At 41.2% G+C, this 18814-nt stretch overlaps 1 protein-coding gene across 2 annotated transcripts; it reads right to left on the reverse strand.

The window, feature by feature from the left end:
* Nucleotides 1-573: 573 nt before the first annotated feature.
* LOC120103864 lies at nt 574-9751 on the reverse strand. 2 transcript variants are annotated; one of them, XR_005508023.1, is made up of 9 exons: nt 9403-9751; nt 9199-9329; nt 9013-9090; nt 8848-8892; nt 8717-8761; nt 8537-8588; nt 6808-6904; nt 1626-1693; nt 574-1055 (listed from the first exon to the last, which is right to left on the reverse strand). XR_005508023.1 is itself a non-coding variant. In XM_039118382.1 (8 exons), the coding sequence occupies exons 1-8, from the start codon at nt 9527-9529 to the stop codon at nt 890-892; spliced, it is 741 nt and encodes a 246-aa protein (XP_038974310.1). In that variant the 5' UTR covers nt 9530-9745; the 3' UTR covers nt 574-889. The 2 variants fall into 2 exon arrangements, 1 of the variants encoding a protein (XP_038974310.1); XM_039118382.1 differs by lacking the exon at nt 1626-1693 and having other exon boundaries at nt 9403-9745.
* Between the last annotated feature and the right edge of the window lie 9063 nt (nt 9752-18814).

Here is an 18814-nt window from a genome sequence, read left to right on the forward strand (position 1 = left end):
AGGCCATTATCTGTACTTGTCTCGGGATGGGGATGGAGTGGGTAGAGCCTTAAGCAGGACAAAATAAGTAAAGTTGATGGGTTGGATGGATCAGATAGAGTAAAACTACAAAAAGCATTTTTTTTTTTGCATATAAATTATTTTTTATCTTAAGAAAGAGTGAATTTATAAAGATATATATATATATATATATATATATATATATATATATATATATATATATATATATATATATATATATATATATATATATATATATATATATATATATATATATATATATATATCGAGTTCAAGGCAGATTTGACCATTATAAACAACTTGGATCCGCTGTGGATCAGGTAAAATCTACTCTATTAGAGTTGGGTTGGATTGAGTATTTTATGGGACGGAGTAAATTGCTATTTCTATAAATAATATTATTTTTTAAAAAAAAGAGTATGGTGCCAACCTTCAACTGCCCAAGAGCAAGATTGGACATCAACACTCAGAATCCGGTACCATGGAACCATGGACTTAAAGCTTAACTTGGATATATAAAGTATCATAGTTTATAGATAGGAAGACTTGCAGTACCTTGAGTATGTTTTGGATCATTTCATATCCATCTCTTATAAAATCCAAAATTATTATTCTTCGCCTTCCAAGTCCAGCTTACCAATAAATTGTTTGCTAGTACAATGTTTTCTTTCGGCGAATTTGCTAATATGCTTTCAATCTTCAGGTGCTTCCCTCCACCTTTCATCAATAATATCCCCAGAACATAGAGTTCTAAATTTTTGAACCGTAAATAATTGCCAAGCTGTAATTGGAGCTACAGGACCCAGCATGCATTTTTCAAAAGGAGAGTGCATGCTCAGCTGTGTTGAAATGCCTCCAGCTGCCAGCTTCATCCTCCATAACGACTCTTGAGTGATTCTGGAGGTTCTTCTTTCATGATGCCCGATCCAGCTGAGGCAAAGTATTGGCGGATGGTTGTTCTACGGTCACTGATGAATGTGTGATCTAAGAAATTATCATAAGCTGCTTCCCCAAGATTTTTTGCTGCCAAAACACTGTAGACCAACATTATTCTATATGAATATAACTCATGACCAAATCAAAAAAACAATCCACAAGTACCAAACTAGAACACCAACAATTGCACTTTATGATGGAAAATGAATCAAATAATATAATATAGCAAGGCATGCAAATGACATGGTGCAAGCATGTAAATCTGGCTTGCATAATACATAGCAAAAGAAGAATGTTATGAATAAGACCCTAAACACCAAATTCAAATGGTTGTCAGTATGCTAGCTCATTATTACTACTGAAGCTAAATAACATCCTGAGTGGATTGACCCTTATGCAGCTATAAGCGAGGGAAATAGGCTTTGCTGTAAGTTGTTAAACAGGAATATCCTCGGATCTCACAATAATAGTTTGAGAGGCAGCTTATATGCTGAGACTGAACTCATAAGATCCTGCTTACATGACGAGAGATTGGGCTAGCGGCAAAACATGATAGGGTTTTAAGTAAAGAACAATTAGGAGGTATATGAAAATCATATTTCTACTTCATTACGATCTGAGAAAGTTGGCTGATACTCTGCGAAAGTGAAAAGTAGGTAGCTTTTTACTTCATATCAAGCATCCTGAGCTGCAAAAACATGCCCTTTCCACTGATGTGAGCGTTTCCTACTTGCTGTTGCAAATGACCAAATATACCAACAGTAGGTTAAGATTTAATACAAGTTGAAAGTAAGGTGGAGCTTGATCGGTATTAGGTTAATTAACCCTACTAATAATCATTTTGGGATGGACCACAACTTCGATGATGCTAGATCACATTTATTTAGAAACATGAAAGGGGCGTGTTTTACAATTTGAATTCAGTGAAGTAGAAAGTTAGAAACTACAAGGGTGAACCAGTAACATTGATCTTGCTCAACATGCTTCACAGCTTAAATTTTTTAATTGATACATGCAAGGCATGATGAGTCTGTAAACCGATTATGTTATTGTGTCTCTTTGGATAATGTAGACTACTAATACTACATGTTTGACAGATAAGGATCCTACACTTGGTCATCTACCTCAATCTGTAACCTGATTGGATAAGCCAGAAACCAGATGGCTTAAAATCAAATTTTGATGTAGAAGTCTAATAATGAGATGTGCAAACCATGCATTTTTTTAATGTCTAAGTACAAAGAGGCTTACAATAATGTCAATTAACAAACAGAAGATTAACTGACAACCCATTAAGTGAAAACTTGCTAATCATGCTTCACAGTCCCAAAGTTTTTCAAATAAGATTTGTATATAGAGTAGGGGCTCTTTCTTGGTGCAATGATAAAAAGCTTAGGCTGATACTTGCAATGCAACAGCTTAGAGTCATTGGGCAACTACTTTGTACAAAAAAAGAAAAGAAAAAGCCAAAAGGTTAGGTCTGTCCCCAATCTTCCCCTCCCTGGACCCTGGATTGCTGGGACCATGCCCTATATTTGCATATAGAGCCTAATCTTTTACACCAAAGAATGGTACGGCATCTCAGCAATAATGACACAGAATTAATATATTGCCCTCTGAAGATCTATTATGCAAACTCAAGATTTTGGGGAACCTCCAAGAACATCTACACTCTAGCATCATGGATGGTACAACGTCTTGTACAGGCTGTTTCTTTGAGATCTTCAAAATGGATTTACTTTGTTAGCATTCTGGACTATATCCAACATTTAGTACTATCTGTTCCTTGAAGGGGATATTGCTTACATACTGAGCAATTGCCCACGGTAGCAAATAATTGCATGATTGCACCTCTGAATCCTTGCTCTTCACTGATATTAGAATGGGGATCATCGTTTTGCTTGTAATGATAGTTCACAACTCTATATTAAATGACTGGATTATCCATTGGTAATTTCCACGCATGTGAATGCTTCAATGCTCCCTTAGTTGTGGTACTGTTTTCTGAAAGGATTAGTTGCCATACTGTTGCAAACTCACACATGCGAACGCTTCAATGCTCCCTTACTGTTTTCTGAGAGGATTAGTTGCCATACTGTTGCAAGATGTTAACAAAATTTGAGAACCTGACTGCAAGCAGTCACCAGAAAAGGGGCTCAATTATGATATCTTCGGTGCGTCTTCATCCAGAAATGCCATATGTATTGAACCAATATCTTGAGTAATAGGGATTCCATCCATCCATAAGGCGTAGGTAAACTGCACTGTTAGGGCTTCGAATTGTTTCTTTAGAATGGTAGTAACCCTATCTTCCTCTTCCAAAAACATTGTGACTGACTTATTTGCATTTTAGGAAAACAATGATCTCCACCAATAGCTGATTTTTTATCCATTTGGATGCAGTCTGAGCTGATAAAATCTTGTTCTATTATTCCAACTGGTTCTTTGATTAATGATAGCTTAGCTGTTATACCCTGCTCTTCATTTCCTATTAGTTTCTACAAGATAGCTCTCATGTGTTCTTTGAAGACTAATTTCTGCATTTCTATTGCCATCTCCACACCTCTCAAACCAACATATCTTATTCGTTCAAAATACATCATGCAATTTGAAACCCTCTACGGTTGTCTAATCCATGTATCTCTTCCTCTGCAACATCTTTTGCAGTCCTGGTTGGTCCTTTGAGAATATATAGTTAAGCGAGTTTCCAAATCCTCTTCCTTGTCCCATTTCACCTAGTAGCATTGCCTTGCTGCTCATCACATCCTTCAGCCCTTCTTTTACTTAATCTATTACCTATGATGAACCTCATCCATACTCCACAGAAGTTGATTTAGTTTCATGTCAGCTTCCCAACATCATAAAGTAGGCTAGGACCATTGTCTATATAAGGATATTAACTAGTTAGTGTGTGAAATTTGTTTCCGTGTTTCATCACCATCTGGAAGAACCTCGTGAGGCATAATGTCAGTCAACTTGATGGCTTTGATTTATCATAGCTCCTTTGGCAATATCCAATTCCATATCTAAAAATGTTTTTGTCTCCATTAGGAAACCTAAAATGATATTAGCTCTTCAGACGATTTGACTCCTACCATAGGTTTGAGATAGCAATAAGAATGAAATGATTCCAAAACAAGTTAATTGTTGGCTTACCATGCCAAAACATAACCTATGTGCATATCAAGATGCGTCGAACCAGTACTAGAGGGGGTATCAGCTGACGACCGTTTTGACATGGTATGGGTCTGTGTCGTGCCATTTCAAGGCTTACTCACACAAAGAGAGCTAGAGAGGGATAGGTGGGGAGAGAGAGAAAAGGAAAGAGGAAGAGAGAGAGAGAGAATGGAGCGGAAGAGGGAGGGAGGAAGGAGGAAGTTTAGAGCAAAACCCTAACCCTAACTCTCGAAGCAAGAGAGGGCACATGCACGCGCATAAGAGAGAGAGAGAGAGAGAGAGAGAGGGAGTGAGTGAGTGAGGGAGGGAGGGAGGGAAGGAGAGGGAGGAGGGAGGGACTTATCGGGGAAGGGGGGCACTCACCAACCATTGCGAGCAGCCCATAGGGGTGGTGGTGGGTGGGGGACAGCGTTGTTCACGACCGAGAGGTCGGGTGCCTCTTGAACATCTTAAGCGTGGTGGGAATTGAACCGAGTGCGAGTGTGCGGGGTGGGGAGGGGGGGTTAAAATGAACTGAGGTCCCGTTTTGTTTTAAAAGCTGAAACTATGCTGGTTCCCGACCTTTTCGGTTCGGCATGGGTTACTAGACCTTGGTGCATCTTTTAGGCCGTCTGTTGGCATAATTCCTTTACCTTCTTTTGGGCTTAAATAGTTGCTAGGTGACATATTCATATGTCTCTAGTTTCCTATGAACTGAATTTGTCAGTAAGCTTGTGAGATTTAGCTTTATTGTCTTGTCATGCTAGAAACAAGTGAAGCACTAGCCTTATTTTTCTGAAAGGACATTTTTTGTTACTTCATGATGTGTTCATTAGATCTATTTATGATGTTTCAAATCACTATTTTTCTCTCTCTTATGATGTTTTTGACTGATTAAATATATTAATTCATCATCTTACATTCCTCCATAATATTTTTTTTGTGAGGAAATTCCTTTATAATAATTAACTCATGAAGCAACAAGAAAGAAGGAACGGGATTTGGTGATCCTTGCTGTACATCAATGGTTGTACTATAATGTTTACTTAGTTATCAAGTCCTACTATTTTACTTGAGCCCACCTGTTTTATCATTAATCCCATGTAACTTGCATCCTTATATAGTAAATAGCAAGTGGGCTCAATAGTTACTTATGTTTTTCTATTTTCCTTATTCAATTTTTTATAGTGAACTATATCAAGAAGGTTACAACTTTTTGCCCTCCTTATATAGTTTGTTGCCATCCCCAAGCTCTTTGATGTCCAAAGTCCAAAAGGGCTACTCTTGCATGATTTGAGCATATGTTCAAGCCATCTTTGATACAGGCCACTACTGGCATCTCATTCTCTTCACGTAGTGCCCTTCATACTACACTAGAAAATACATTTGCATCAACCGAATAATCAAATCAATGGCTATGATACCAGCACTTTGGGCTCCTGGCTACTTAAAATTGAGGTTGCCTTATTAATTACTGTACTGTGGTATTTATCTTAAGAAGATATCTCCAACTTGATCAACCATCATGCTCACAAGATACATGCACCACCCAACTCAAATTAACTTTCATACAAGCTTTAACTGATAACAAAGCTTCCTAGGATTCTACATCATATTCATGTGCAGGTGAGTGCTATTATCAGCTTGGCATCTCCTGGTATGACCCTCCATATGGAGTGTGGTGAGCCAATATACCAGTGTTCCTTTCTGCTCCCATTATATCACTCCTACTCACATATTTGATGACTATAAAGCACTACCCGTGTCCCCTCTTCTGCCTGCATGTTGGAGTTTCAAACTTGCATTAAATTAATTGGAACCATTAGCTTCTTACTTTATTTTAAATCCTTGCTTCTAAATTTTCCTTGTGATTTGCTTTTTCATTTTGAAGAAAAGAAACAGATTATTTCTAGCTTGGACACCTCCACTTTAGGCATCAGACTTTTTTTCATTTTTCAAAGAGTAGATAACTAGAGGTTTCATGAGCAAGTGAATTACACTTTAATTGCTTGTCAACTTGCTTGCGCATTCTGTCATGCCATATCTAATATACTAAGCAGCTGGTGGACTTCTAATACAGTCCCAGGAAATCACACACCTTCATCAAATATATGTAAGTTCTCAATCTTTGATCCACTTGATGTTTGGATTGCTTATAGTTTAGACTTTAGAGTCTAGTTTGTATACAATTAATTTCTTTATGCAAATACACCATTTTCCTCTGTAGCAGGAGTCTCAATGGAGAATTCATGGCCTTTGCTTATGCTAGGCTATTATCCTATGTCATCACATCACTAAATGATCGCAGCTTTTCTATCTGACACTTGCTCCTCATGTCATGTGCGTCTTAAGCCCAATTTTAGAATAAAGTCACATTACACCACACTATTCACTATAATTCATGGAAGGCTAAGGTGTGCAGTGAGAAAATCTTGAATTCCAGAACTTGTTACCAAATAGAATTGCATTACCTTTATTTCACAAGCTGAGGTAATTAACTAAGTTCCCCATCACGATAATTGGGACAACAATGCAGAGTGCTGGGTTTAATGTGATAACAAGTTTACCTCGAAGGTCAATTTATGCATTGGACCAAGATAAAAGAATAAAGCAACATATCATGCTTCATGTAACTGCAAGCTTGATTGCAGATATGTATGATAAAGAGAAAAGGATAAAGATAGTAATACTGACCAGTGTCTAAGATATGCACGACAAGGCAAAATATCATCCCGCCATATCTTTTGGATGTTGTATCGTCCATAATGCTGGAAAAAAGTCTCCTTGCTACCTGCAGGAAGGAGGTTGTAACATCAAGAAAGTTATTGTTAAGAAACAATATAAATAGAACCATGAGATCCAATATGAAAAAAATAGAAAAAAGGATTTTATGTTTTAGAGTTGACAAATGATGGATAAAACCAAAATGAACAATAAATTTTGAGAGGTATTGGAACAAAACAAGATGCAGTCTAGCATAATTCAAGGAAGTCAATCCATAAGATCTTCTTGATTGAACCTTACAATAAGCTACCATGAGATTGGGAAGAATAAATTGTTTTGACATTTTTAATTCTGTCGCTTGTCTTCTAAAAAGTCATTGGTCCAAAACAGATGCCAAAGGGATGTCATCACATAGAAGATGGTTCCTCATATCAAAATGTGCCAGCTCCCTTTTGTCTAGGCTCTTTCTGAGCACAATGGAATTATCAAGGATTTCTCCTTGGTTGAATGAGAGGAAGTTCGACCCATAAGACAGATCTCTCTAATGTCAACTAACCTTCTAGGTTTCATGGCTGGCCCCTCTCCTGAGTAATGTTACTCTTACAAGGCTGAGAATAGGTTAAAAGATAATCATATTCTCAACTTAGAGTCATGCTCCATAGAAAAACCCATTTTAGTGGCTGAGGTTTGGACGATGATGATAATCACCGACTCAGGATTGACTAATAAATCTTTCTTTGCTTCTAACACCACTTTAATTATTGTGGTTTGATAGAACATTCTATCGTCCAAAAATAAATAAATCCGTAATACATTTCATCACTAAGAAAGTTAATATTTTTTCACCCATACTGCAATAATTGATAAAGCACACATTCTTTTGAAAGAAGAAGGGGAAAGATACAGGTAATGAATGCACCAAATGATCCACAAACTATTCTATCATCTCATTCCAACTAGTTAAACTCACATGATTTCCTACAAAAGAAACAGCTAATGGTTTCATACTTTTCTATTGATCAACAAACCAATTGAAAGCCGGTGGTGTAAATAAATATAGACCATCCAACATTGAAGTGCAAGTCTGCATATGGAGAGAAGTTTATTTAGAACAAAATGTTCAACTTTCAAGGATAAAAAAAAAAGGTGACTCGTTGCATGAGGTTGCTACCATTGCAGGGTCTAGGGAGGGTTAGATGTGCATATTCTTGCTCCCATGTGTAGAGAAGTTGTTTTGGTGTTTTTAACATATGACAACTAGGTCACTATGGAGCAACTTTATGGTTGCGCCAAGGCTCACCCTCTATCAAAAAGAGAGAAATTTTAAAGTTTATCACATATTCTTGTCCCATTGGCCAAGGAAATGCAACAATCTGAGTCTGATTAGGAAGAAGTTTCAGGCAAGCAAGGTGGATAAATGGCCTTAAAGGAAAAAATAATGAACGAGCCTAGGAAGCATTCATATGGAATATCTGACAAAACAATTAACATTTGTCTACTAGGTGCTGATAAGAAAAGACATAAGTGATATGCTAATATATCGGTTGAGGAGATGGCAGAAAAGAAATGATACAGCATTAGTTGATATTAGACTAGGCCCAAAGAGAACCATGGTTTTAATTTCGACTGGCTGCACTATCTTTTTATGGTGCTTATGAGAATGATATGCATTACAAGTGATAAAGAAAAAAATAACTACCTTTGCATCTTATGTGAAAATACTCATCATCACTGTATCGTGCACACACCACCTGCATCAACTATCAAATATCAATAATAATCCAAAAGCGACAACTTGTTACAACCAAAAAAATGTAGATCTAATAGAACAGATGACAAATAAGCGCAGCCACAAGTGAATTGTTTCATGAGCACTCACAGCTGGATTGGCAAAAGGAATCCCATCCAAACTTTCAGGAACCACCTACGAAATAAAAAAGAAAATCTCCTCATCAGCAGCAATAAAATGTACCACCAAATTAAAGCAGAGTAGGCAAGTCAGCAACTCACAGCCAAGAACCTAAACTCATTCTCCCTCTCAATAAAGGACGGAACCTACAAAGACCCATCAAGAAGTAAGCAGGATTGAAACTTTATTACATTCCACCAACAAAAGGTCAAATCTTTGTATTCAAATCTCAAAAATCAAGCAGAAGAACAAAAGAACAGCCATACCTCCTCCTTTCTGATCTCGAACACGGTAACTATAAGAAACTCCCCTTCACAGGACTCCACGCTCAAGCTCGACACCTCCTGAAACCTTCCAACATCGCCAATTAGAAGAAAACAAACAATTCCACAGCTCATAACTTCCCAATATCAAAAAATCAAAGATCCGATGAGAATCGATTCGATTCTAACCCCTGTTTCCTCCTTGGCGATCCCGCGCTCGAAGAAGATGGGGGCGACGTGGGCAAAGACGCGCCGGAATCCACGCAGCACTGCGAGTCTAAAGTTCTTGAGATCGGGGAAGGTACTCCTCGCGCTCTTCTCTGGAATCCATTGATGGCGCTAAGGTTTTAGAAGGCGATAGAAGGGAAGGAAGAGAAGGGGGCGTGAGATTACCGGAGAGGAGAGAACCGAAGCCGCAGACGGACAGATAGCCATCGGGGGGGACGATGGCGTCGAAGTCGGAGGCGTCGTTCAGCTCGGTGAGGTTACCGGGGGGTGCGGCGGAGTCCGGCGAGGTCATGGGGAGAGATCGGTGGCGGAGAGAAGGGGGTCTGGGCACCGCCAGTGATCGGACGGTTGGGTATAGGGATGGAGGCTTGGGACCGAAGGGAAGCGAAGAGAATGGAGGCTTTGGATGGCCGTTGGATCTTGATTTAACGGTCAGGCTTGGGGTATTGTAACATTTGGGAGCAGTGCTGGCGTCCGTTGTGTCCGGTTTGGCTGTTGCGAGCGGGCTCTGGCCTCTGGGCGCGCGGATTCTCAAACAGCTGATGAAATAGTCTAATGTAACCTTTTAAGTGATCCTGCAGTATACTTTGGTTTATCTGCTTGATGACTAATTTTGTCTCTTCCGAGGGGTATCTTGTGCATTATGGTTAGCTAATGACAGGGGAATACATTTGGGGGCCTAAGGCACTCATTAGAAGAGGCCTTTTTTTATTATTATTTAAATGATAGAAAAATTTTAATAAGTAAAAAAATATTTTAATATTTTATTTAAAAATAATTCGTCTAGGCAAAATTACTAATTAAACTTTTATACTTAAGATCCATTAAAATACTATTTTCAATCGATAATATAGATAATCTATTTAATCTTTCTAGTGACATAATTGGTTGCAAATAAGATTTTATTAACTTTAATTTTGAAAAACCTTTTTAAGTAGAAGCAACTATTACAGATATTATTAATAATATCCTATATGCAATGCATGCATTTGGAAAAGAATCTGTTTTTTTTATAAAATTTAAAATATCAATAGAGGTACTAGTTTCTGTTTGTAAAACTTCTTTTAAAATTTTTAACTCTGAAAACATATAAATACCATCAATATCAGAATATTCACCATGCTTTAAAAAGTTTTCAAGATTAAGACAATACTTTTTCAAATCATCTTCATTGAAAGATTTTAACTTTCTAAAATTAAACAAAAAACCAAAAATATTTTCATATATGGTAAATTGTTCAAACCTATTTTGAATTGAAGAAATAGCTTGATCTACTATATATAAAAAATAATCAATTCTAAAAGATTCTTCAGTTGATCTTGTTGTCTCATCATCATTATTTTCATCAAAAAATTTTTTTTTTCGGATCATACATTTTTCACGAAATATAGGTTCTATTTCCATTTCATTTGCAATTTCTTTAGATGAATTCAAAGCATTCATGAATCCATTTTTCCTATAACTTTTCAAATAAGAAAGAAGACCTTTTAATTGATCTATAGCAACATCAATATGCATGTTTTCAGATTATAAAATATTATTGAGTTAACAGCAAATAATATATCATGCCAAATATTCATGCCTAATAAGAATTCAAAATTTTCAATCTCATATGTAGCTAAACATGTGGCTTCACTTTTTGTTTTAGGATCTTCACTAGTTTTTGCTAATTAAACTAAGGCATCTCTTATTTTAGGACCTTGGTTTTTAATTGCTTTGACACTTTCAATATGACTTTTCCAACGTGTCTGTAACAAGGGTTTAAGAGTCAATGTGGATATATTATTTTGTAAAATTTTTCATCGTTTTGTGGAAGAAGAAAATAAGGTATAAATTCATTGTATCACTCCAAAAAAAGGTATAGGCTTAGGACATGAGTTAGCAATATCACATAATACTAAATTCAAGTTACAAGTTATGATATCCACATGGTGTGTAAAACACTCTAGGATTTATATCTAATAATTTTCTTTGTATACCTTGATGTTTTTCTTTCATATTAGATCCGTTGTTATACCCTTGTCCTCTTATATCATTAACCTCAAGTTTATGTTTTTCTATTATATTTATAAGTTCATTAAAAAGATCCTTTCTAGAGCTATCATCTACTTCTAAAAATTCTAAAAAATATTCTTCTACTTTTACTGGACTTATTGAGGTATCTATACATCTTAAAACTAGGGTCATTTGTTCCTGATGGCTTACATCAGGAGTGCAATTAAGTATTACAGAAAAATATTTTTCTTCTTTATTCTTTTTAATTATTATAGCTTTAATTTCAGATGTTAATATTTGAATCTATTCATTTTAAATATTACGATCTAAATAATGATTATGAATTTCATCATGTTAAATGCATCAAACATTCTTGATTTGTTAGCAGATAGATTGGGTGTAATGAAACTTGAGTTAGAATCTGTTTAAATATGATAGCAACAAGTCTCTATTGTCCTTGCAATTCTAGTTTCATACAGTAATACTTGTTCAAATTTCGATTTAAAAATTGGAAATCCCTGACTGATGAAGTTTGTGGGTAACTTCACTGCAAACCCTCACGAGACAACACTCATCCACTAGGGTAACCTAGGGGTTTAAAGGCTTGTTACACATGCTAAGTGTAATCGTAATTCCCTACGAAAATGGGTACATATCTTAGTTTTGTGTATTTAGCTTAAACAAAAATGGATTGAAGTTTGTGGGTAACTTCACTGCAAACCCTCACGAGACAACACTCGTCCACTAGGATAACCTAGGAGTTTAACGGCTTGTTGCACGTGCTAAGTGTAATCGTAATGCTCTACGAAAGTGAGTATCTATCTTAGTTCATGTATATATATAATAATAATTAATACTTTTGCACTCTCATTTCTGCACTAAATTGCTAGAGACTAGCAATAAACTAGTTGGGGGGTGTGATGAGAGCACAAAAGTGCAATCGTCATACCATCTTAATTAGTCTTATAGCTAATCATTAATGATAAAATTAACTAATTAACGTTGTATTTGTGTTTGAGTGCAAGTAATCCAAGAGACCCAATAACATTGGGTTTGAGCTCAGTTCATCCCAGCATGCCAGCCAGCAACGGCCCGTGCCGTGCCATGCCTCAGTGTATCAGCCCATTCCAAGCTTCACGCGATAAAGGTCCCAACCGAAGCCATGCAGTCCCCATGTCCAGCTCGTCTCCGTTCCTTCCGGCCGATTCGAGCAAATACATGTCCGAGCTCAAGTCAAGCCAGCATCTTCATGTGATGGAGCTCATCCCGCGTTTCAGCCGCAGCCAAATCCTTCCGTGATTTGATTCCTCCCGCAATGCATCACGGCCGTCCATCCTCCCCAGCTCATCCCGCAACGTCCCAGCTCCAAGCCGTGATCGAAATCACAGCAGCCTCCTCCGCCTCAGCCCGCGTTTCCTTTCTTCCGCGATCGATCCCAGCATGACCCGAAGAAGCAAGGCCACATCCTCCTCATCAGCGCATGCAATCTTCCGTGATCCAGCCTCCCACACCCGGACTGCAAGCGCGATCCAAGCATCGCATTCATCCATCTGTGATCAAGGAACTGCAGCCAGCTTCCTTCTCGAATCAGCATCCACGATCCACTCCTTCCGACTGCAAGCGTCCCAGCCGTGATGCAAGCCGTGATCCAGCCGCATGCATCTCCTCCCTTCAGTTTCTTCCTCCCGCAGTGCCCCAGCCACGGATCACCATCCAGATCAGCTCCCTCCGGCTTGATCCGTCCGCAATCTCCCAGCATAGAGCCCATCAAGCCATGATCGGCTCCTCCCAACGCCTGGATCCACGTTCCCGTCCTCTTCCGTTTCGATCCGCCCAAGGAGCCCGTGATCTAGCCAGCTCCCACGGATTGATGCCCTCCGCCTCATCCGACCGTGATCAGTACCCATCGATCCCGCGACCGTTTTGATCCATTGCCGGCTTCAAGGCTCGGGCGATCTATAAGAAGGGGAGGACGAGAGGAGGAGAGGGAAGCTCGGGGTCGTCGGTTGGGATTGGGGCCAAGTAACAGGGGAGGTCGGCTGGTTCAAGAAGGAACAGGGGAGAGGGTTCGGTTTGGGAGAGAAGAGAGAGAAAAAAGAGAGAGAAGGAAATCTCTGTTTTCTCTTTTGAAAATAGAGCATGTTCTAATATGATTTTTTAGTTTTTAGTTTTATTAAGAGTTTTATTTTGAGAGCATGTGTTTTGGGGTTTTTAGTTTTATTTTAATAGAGAGTTTTATTTATGCTAAAGTTGTAATTTCTGTTGTTTTTAATTTTCGTTCTTCAAATTCTGTAATCTTTCTTCTTTTTTCATGCAATATATGAAATTTTCTTTTATGCAATTTATGTTTCAGGTTTCAATCTTCTTAGCACTGTTTTCATCCATTTTAATTTATGCTAAAGCTTTTCTTTGATTAGTTAAATATATAAATGCTTTTAGAATTTAAATACCTGTCTTTTTGTCAATTTCAAGTAGAAAACATTCTCTGGTAGCCTAGAGAATCATTCAAACATCCTCGAAGTAATATTTTTCTTTTGTTATTCAAGAATCGATTTCGAAACCGAGTGAACGTTTTAATTTTTATGCAACTCCAATCGCCTCCCTGTGGATTGATCTCTTATGACCACTATTCTTCGAGTAGAAAAGGTAAGAGTAAAATTAAATTAAACTTTATTTGTCGGTTCTAACAACGATCTGTTTAGCGTATTTTTAGGTAAACAGGAATTGGACAACACAAATCTTGGCCGCAGTTATTCAAACCCTTAATCCGGCCGGAGTTTCATCAACTACTGAACTCGACAGGAAGATCGAGGAAGCAGGGCAACAAATCCAAATGCTTTGGGATCAGGTCGCGAAACTCCGTGAGGAGTGTCATCGATCGAGGAGCAGGTCCCCTCAGAAGTCTGGGAGATATCTCTCCCACCGAAGTTTTGAGGAGTATACTCCTCTTACGTCCTCCCGGGCCGAAATCCTCACGAAAATTGAGGGCTCCAGCTACCTCCAATCTTCCCCGAAGATGCGACCATCTAAGTCACGGAAGTGTTTAGGCAAGTACTGCCGCTTCCATAGGGATCATGGCCACGACACGGAGGATTGCTATCAACTCCATGATAAGATCGAAGTGATCGTCCGCTAAAGCTATATGAGTCAGTTCGTTGGCGGGTCAACCAACAAAGCGGAGCTTGATGGGCAGATTTCAAGACCATCTGACGGACCCGACGACGGAAGCCCCAGTTCGGGCACTACCAATACCCCGCTTATGAGTCTCATGTTGATGCCGCCCTGACCCAAAGGGGCCGAGAAGAGGCCATGCTCATCGGCCTGAGGCTGGTGACCCCAGATGTAAATTACTCCCCCAAGGAAGGACCTTAGCCTCCTTCAAGTCAGGGCCTTCTTCCTTAGACTGTAATCTAATGAAGTTATCTTTCGGAATATTCCCAAGGCGTCTCTGAAGTATCCTAGGAAGCTCGGTGCACGTTTGATGTCCGGGCAGCACGAGACGTATGCCGATGACTTAATAAAGTCGCCCCCGGAGCTTGTCTCAGGCATCCTGCAGGACTCAGCGAGGGCCCAAGGGTCTCGCAACTGCAGGTTCCATCTACAAAGTCATCCTTTGAGCTCGGCTCGGGATGCCTTGCGGCGTTAACGGGGAGCCAAGGAAAAGCACCCCCGTCTGTAGGATTCTACAAGTATGCTCCTGATCTGAGTGGGAGGCATCTACAAAGTTATCCCTTAAGTTCGGCTCGGGATGTCCTGCGGCGGCATCAACGGGGAGCCGAGGAAGAGCACCCCCGTCTACAGGATTCTACAAGTAAACCCCTGATCTGAGTGGGGGGCATCTACAAAGTCATCCTGTGAGCTCAACTCGGGATGCCCTGTGGCGTCAACGGAAAGCCGAGGAAGAGCACCCCCCTCCGCAGGATTCTACAAGCATGCCCCTGATCTGAGTGGGGGGCATCTATAAAGTCATCCTTTGAGCTCGGCTCGGGATGCCTTACGGCGTCAACGGAGAGCCGAGGAAGAGCACCTCCGTCCGCAAGACCCTCAGATAGATGTTTATCCCCGAGACTATTATTTTCGAGTTGGCTTCAGCCCCTTGGGTGGATTTCTAAAAGCTCGAGTCGGCCTCAGCCCTTGAGTGGATTTCTACTCTCGGGTAGATGTTTATCCCCGAGCCTATTATTTTCGAGTTGGCTTCGGCCCCTCGGGTGGATTTCTAAAAGCTCGAGTCGGCCTCAGCCCTCGAGTGGATTTCTACACTCGGGCAGATGTTTATCCCCGAACCTATTATTCTCGAATTGGCTTCGGCCCTCGGGTAGATTTTTAAATCTCGAGTTGGCCTTGACCCTTGAGCAGATTTCTGCTCTCGGGTGGATACTTATCCCCGAACTCGCCTAAAATCATCCTTTGAGCTCGGCTCGGGATGCCTTGCGGCGTCAACGGGGAACCGAGGAAAAGCACCCTCGTCTGCAAGACCCTCGGGTAGATGTTTATCCCCGAGCCTATTATTCCCAAGTTGGCTTCGGCCCCTCGAGTGAATTTCTAAAAGCTCGAGCCGGCCTCAGCCCTCGAGTAGATTTTTACGCTCGGATAAATGTTTATCCCCGAGCCTATTATTCCCAAGTTGGCTTCCGTCCCTTGGCTGGTTTTTAAAAGCTCAAGTCGGCCTCGGCCCTCGAGTAGATTTCTACTCTCGGATGGATGTTTACCCCCGAGTCTATTATTTTCGAGTTGGCTTCGGCCCCTCGGGTGGATTTCTATATGCTCGAGTCAGCCTCGTCCCTCGAGTGGATTTCTATGCTCGGATAGATGTTTACCCCTAAGCCTATTATTTTCCATTTGGCTTCGGCCCCTCGAGTGGATTTTTAAAAGCTCAAGTCGGCCTCGGCCCTCGAGTAAATTTCTACTCTCGGATAAATGTTTATCTCTGAGCCTATTATTTTCGAGTTGGCTTCGGCCCCTCGGGTGGATTTCCAAAAGCTCGAGTTGGCCTCGGCCCTCGAGTTGATTTCTACACTCGGATGGATGTTTACCCCCGAGTCTATTATTCTCGAGTGGATTTCTAAAAGCTCGAGCCGGCCTCGGCCCGTCGGATGGATTTCTAAAAGCTCGAGTCGGCCTCGACCCTCGAGTGGATTTCTATGCTCGGGTAGATGTTTACCCCGAGCCTATTATTTTTGAGTTGGCTTCGGCCCCTCAGGTGGATTTTTAAAAGCTCGAGTCAGCCTCGGCCCTCGAGTGGATTTCTATCTCAGGTAGATGTTTATCCCAAAGCTTATTATTCCCGAGTTGGCTTCGGCCCTTCGGGTGGATTTCTAAAAGCTCAAGTCGGCCTCGGCCCTCGAATGGATTTTTACGCTCGGGTAGATATTTACCCCCGAGTCTATTATTTTCGAGTTGGCATCAGCCCCTCGGGTGCATTTCTAAAAGCTCGAGTCGGCCTTAGCCCTCGAATGGATTTCTACTCTCGGATAGATGTTTATCCCCAAGCCTATTATTTTTGAGTTGGCTTCGGCCCCTCGGGTGGATTTCTAAAAGCTCGAGTCGACCTCGGCCCTCGAGTGGATTTCTACGCTCGGGCAGATGTTTATCTCCAAACCTATTATTTTCGAATTGGCTTTGGCCGTCTGGTGGATTTTTAAGTCTCGAGTTGGCTTCAGCCCTCGAGCAGATTTCTGCTCTTGAGTGGATACTTATCCCCGAACTCGCCTAAAGTCATCCTTTGATCTCAGCACGGGATGTCTTGCGACGTTAACGGGGAGCTGAGGAAGAGCACCCCCGTCCGCAAGATCCTCGGGTAGATGTTTATCCCCGAGCCTATTATTTCCGAGTTGGCTTCGGCAGCTCAAGTTGGCCTCGGTCCTCGAGTAAATTTCTACGCTCGGGTAGATGTTTATCACCGAGCCTATTATTCCCGAGTTGGCTTCGGCCTCTCGGGTGGATTTCTAAAAGCTCGAGTCGGTCTCGACCCCTCAAGTGGATTTCTACTCTCAGGTAAATGTTTATCCCCGAGTCTATTATTTTCGAGTTGGCTTCAGCCCCTCGGGTGGATTTCTATATGCTCGAGTCAGCCTCGACTCTCGAGTGGATTTCTACGCTCGGGTGGATGTTTACCTCCGAATCTATTATTTCCGAGTTGGCTTCGACCCTTTGCTTGGATTTCTAAAAGGTCGAGTCGGCCTTGGCCCCCGAGTGGATTTCTACGCTTGGGTAGATGTTTACCCCCCGAGCCTATCATTTCCGAGTTGGCTTCAGCCCCTCGGGTGGATTTCTAAAAGCTCGAGTCAGTCTCGACCCTCGAGTGGATTTATACTCTCGCGTAGATGTTTATCCCTGAACTTATTATTCTCGAGTTGGCTTCGGCCCCTCGGGTGGATTTCTAAAAGCTCGAGTCGGCCTCTGCCCTTGAATGGATTTCTACGCTCGGGTAGATGTTTACCCCCGAGTCTATTATTCCCGAGTTGGCTTCCGTCCCTCGGGTGGATTTCTAAAAGCTCGAGTCGGCCTCGATCCTCGAGTGAATTTCTACTCTCGGATAGATGTTTATCCCCAAGCCTATTATTTCCGAGTTGGCTTCGGCCCCTCGCGTGGATTTCTAAAAGCTCAAGTCAGCCTCAGCCCTCGAGTGGATTTCTACGCTCGAGCAGATGTTTATCTCTGAACCTATTATTCTCGAATTGGCTTCAACCCTCGGGTGGATTTTTAAATCTCGAGTTGGCCTCAGCCCTCGAGCAGATTTCTGCTCTCGGGTGGATACTTATCCCCAAACTCGCCTAAAGTCATCCTTTGAGCTCGGCTCGGGATGCCTTGCGGCATCAACGGAGAGTCGAGGAAGAGCACCCCCATCCGTAAGACCCTCGGGTAGATGTTCATCCCCGAGCCTATTATTTTCGAGTTGGCTTTGGCCCCTCGGGTGGATTTCTAAAAGCTCGAGTCGGTCTCGACCCTCAAGTAGATTTCAACACTCGGGTAGATGTTTACCCCCGAGTCTATTATTCCCGAGTTGGCTTTGGCCACTCGGATGGATTTCTATATGCTCGAGTCAGCCTCAGCCCTCGAGTGGATTTCTATGCTCGGATAGATGTTTACCTCCGAGCCTATTATTCCCAAGTTGGCTTCGACCCTTTGGGTGGAATTCTTAAAGCTCGAGTCGGCCTCGACTCTCGAGTGGATTTCTACTCTTGGGAAAATATTTATCCCCGAGCCTATTATTTTCGAGTTGGCTTCGATCCTTCGGTTGGATTTCTAAAAGCTCGAGTTGGCCTCAGCCCTCGAGTGGATTTTTACGCTCGAGTGGATGTATACCCCCAAGTCTATTATTCCTGAATTGGCTTCGACCCTTCGGATGGATTTCTAAAAGCTTGAGTTGGCCTCGGCCCTCGAATGAATTTTTACGCTCGGGTAGATGTTTACCCCCGAGCCTATTATTTCCGAGTTGGCTTCGGCCCCTCGAGTGGATTTCTAAACACTCGAATCGGCCTCGGTCCTCGAGTGGATTTCTACTCTCGGGTAGATGTTTATCCCCGAGCTTATTATTTTCGAGTTGGCTTTGGCCCCTCGAGTGAATTTCTAAAAGCTCGAG

The sequence above is a fragment of the Phoenix dactylifera genome, unplaced genomic scaffold (genome assembly GCF_009389715.1).
Source record: "Phoenix dactylifera cultivar Barhee BC4 unplaced genomic scaffold, palm_55x_up_171113_PBpolish2nd_filt_p 000343F, whole genome shotgun sequence".
NCBI classification, from domain to species: Eukaryota; Viridiplantae; Streptophyta; class Magnoliopsida; order Arecales; family Arecaceae; genus Phoenix; species Phoenix dactylifera.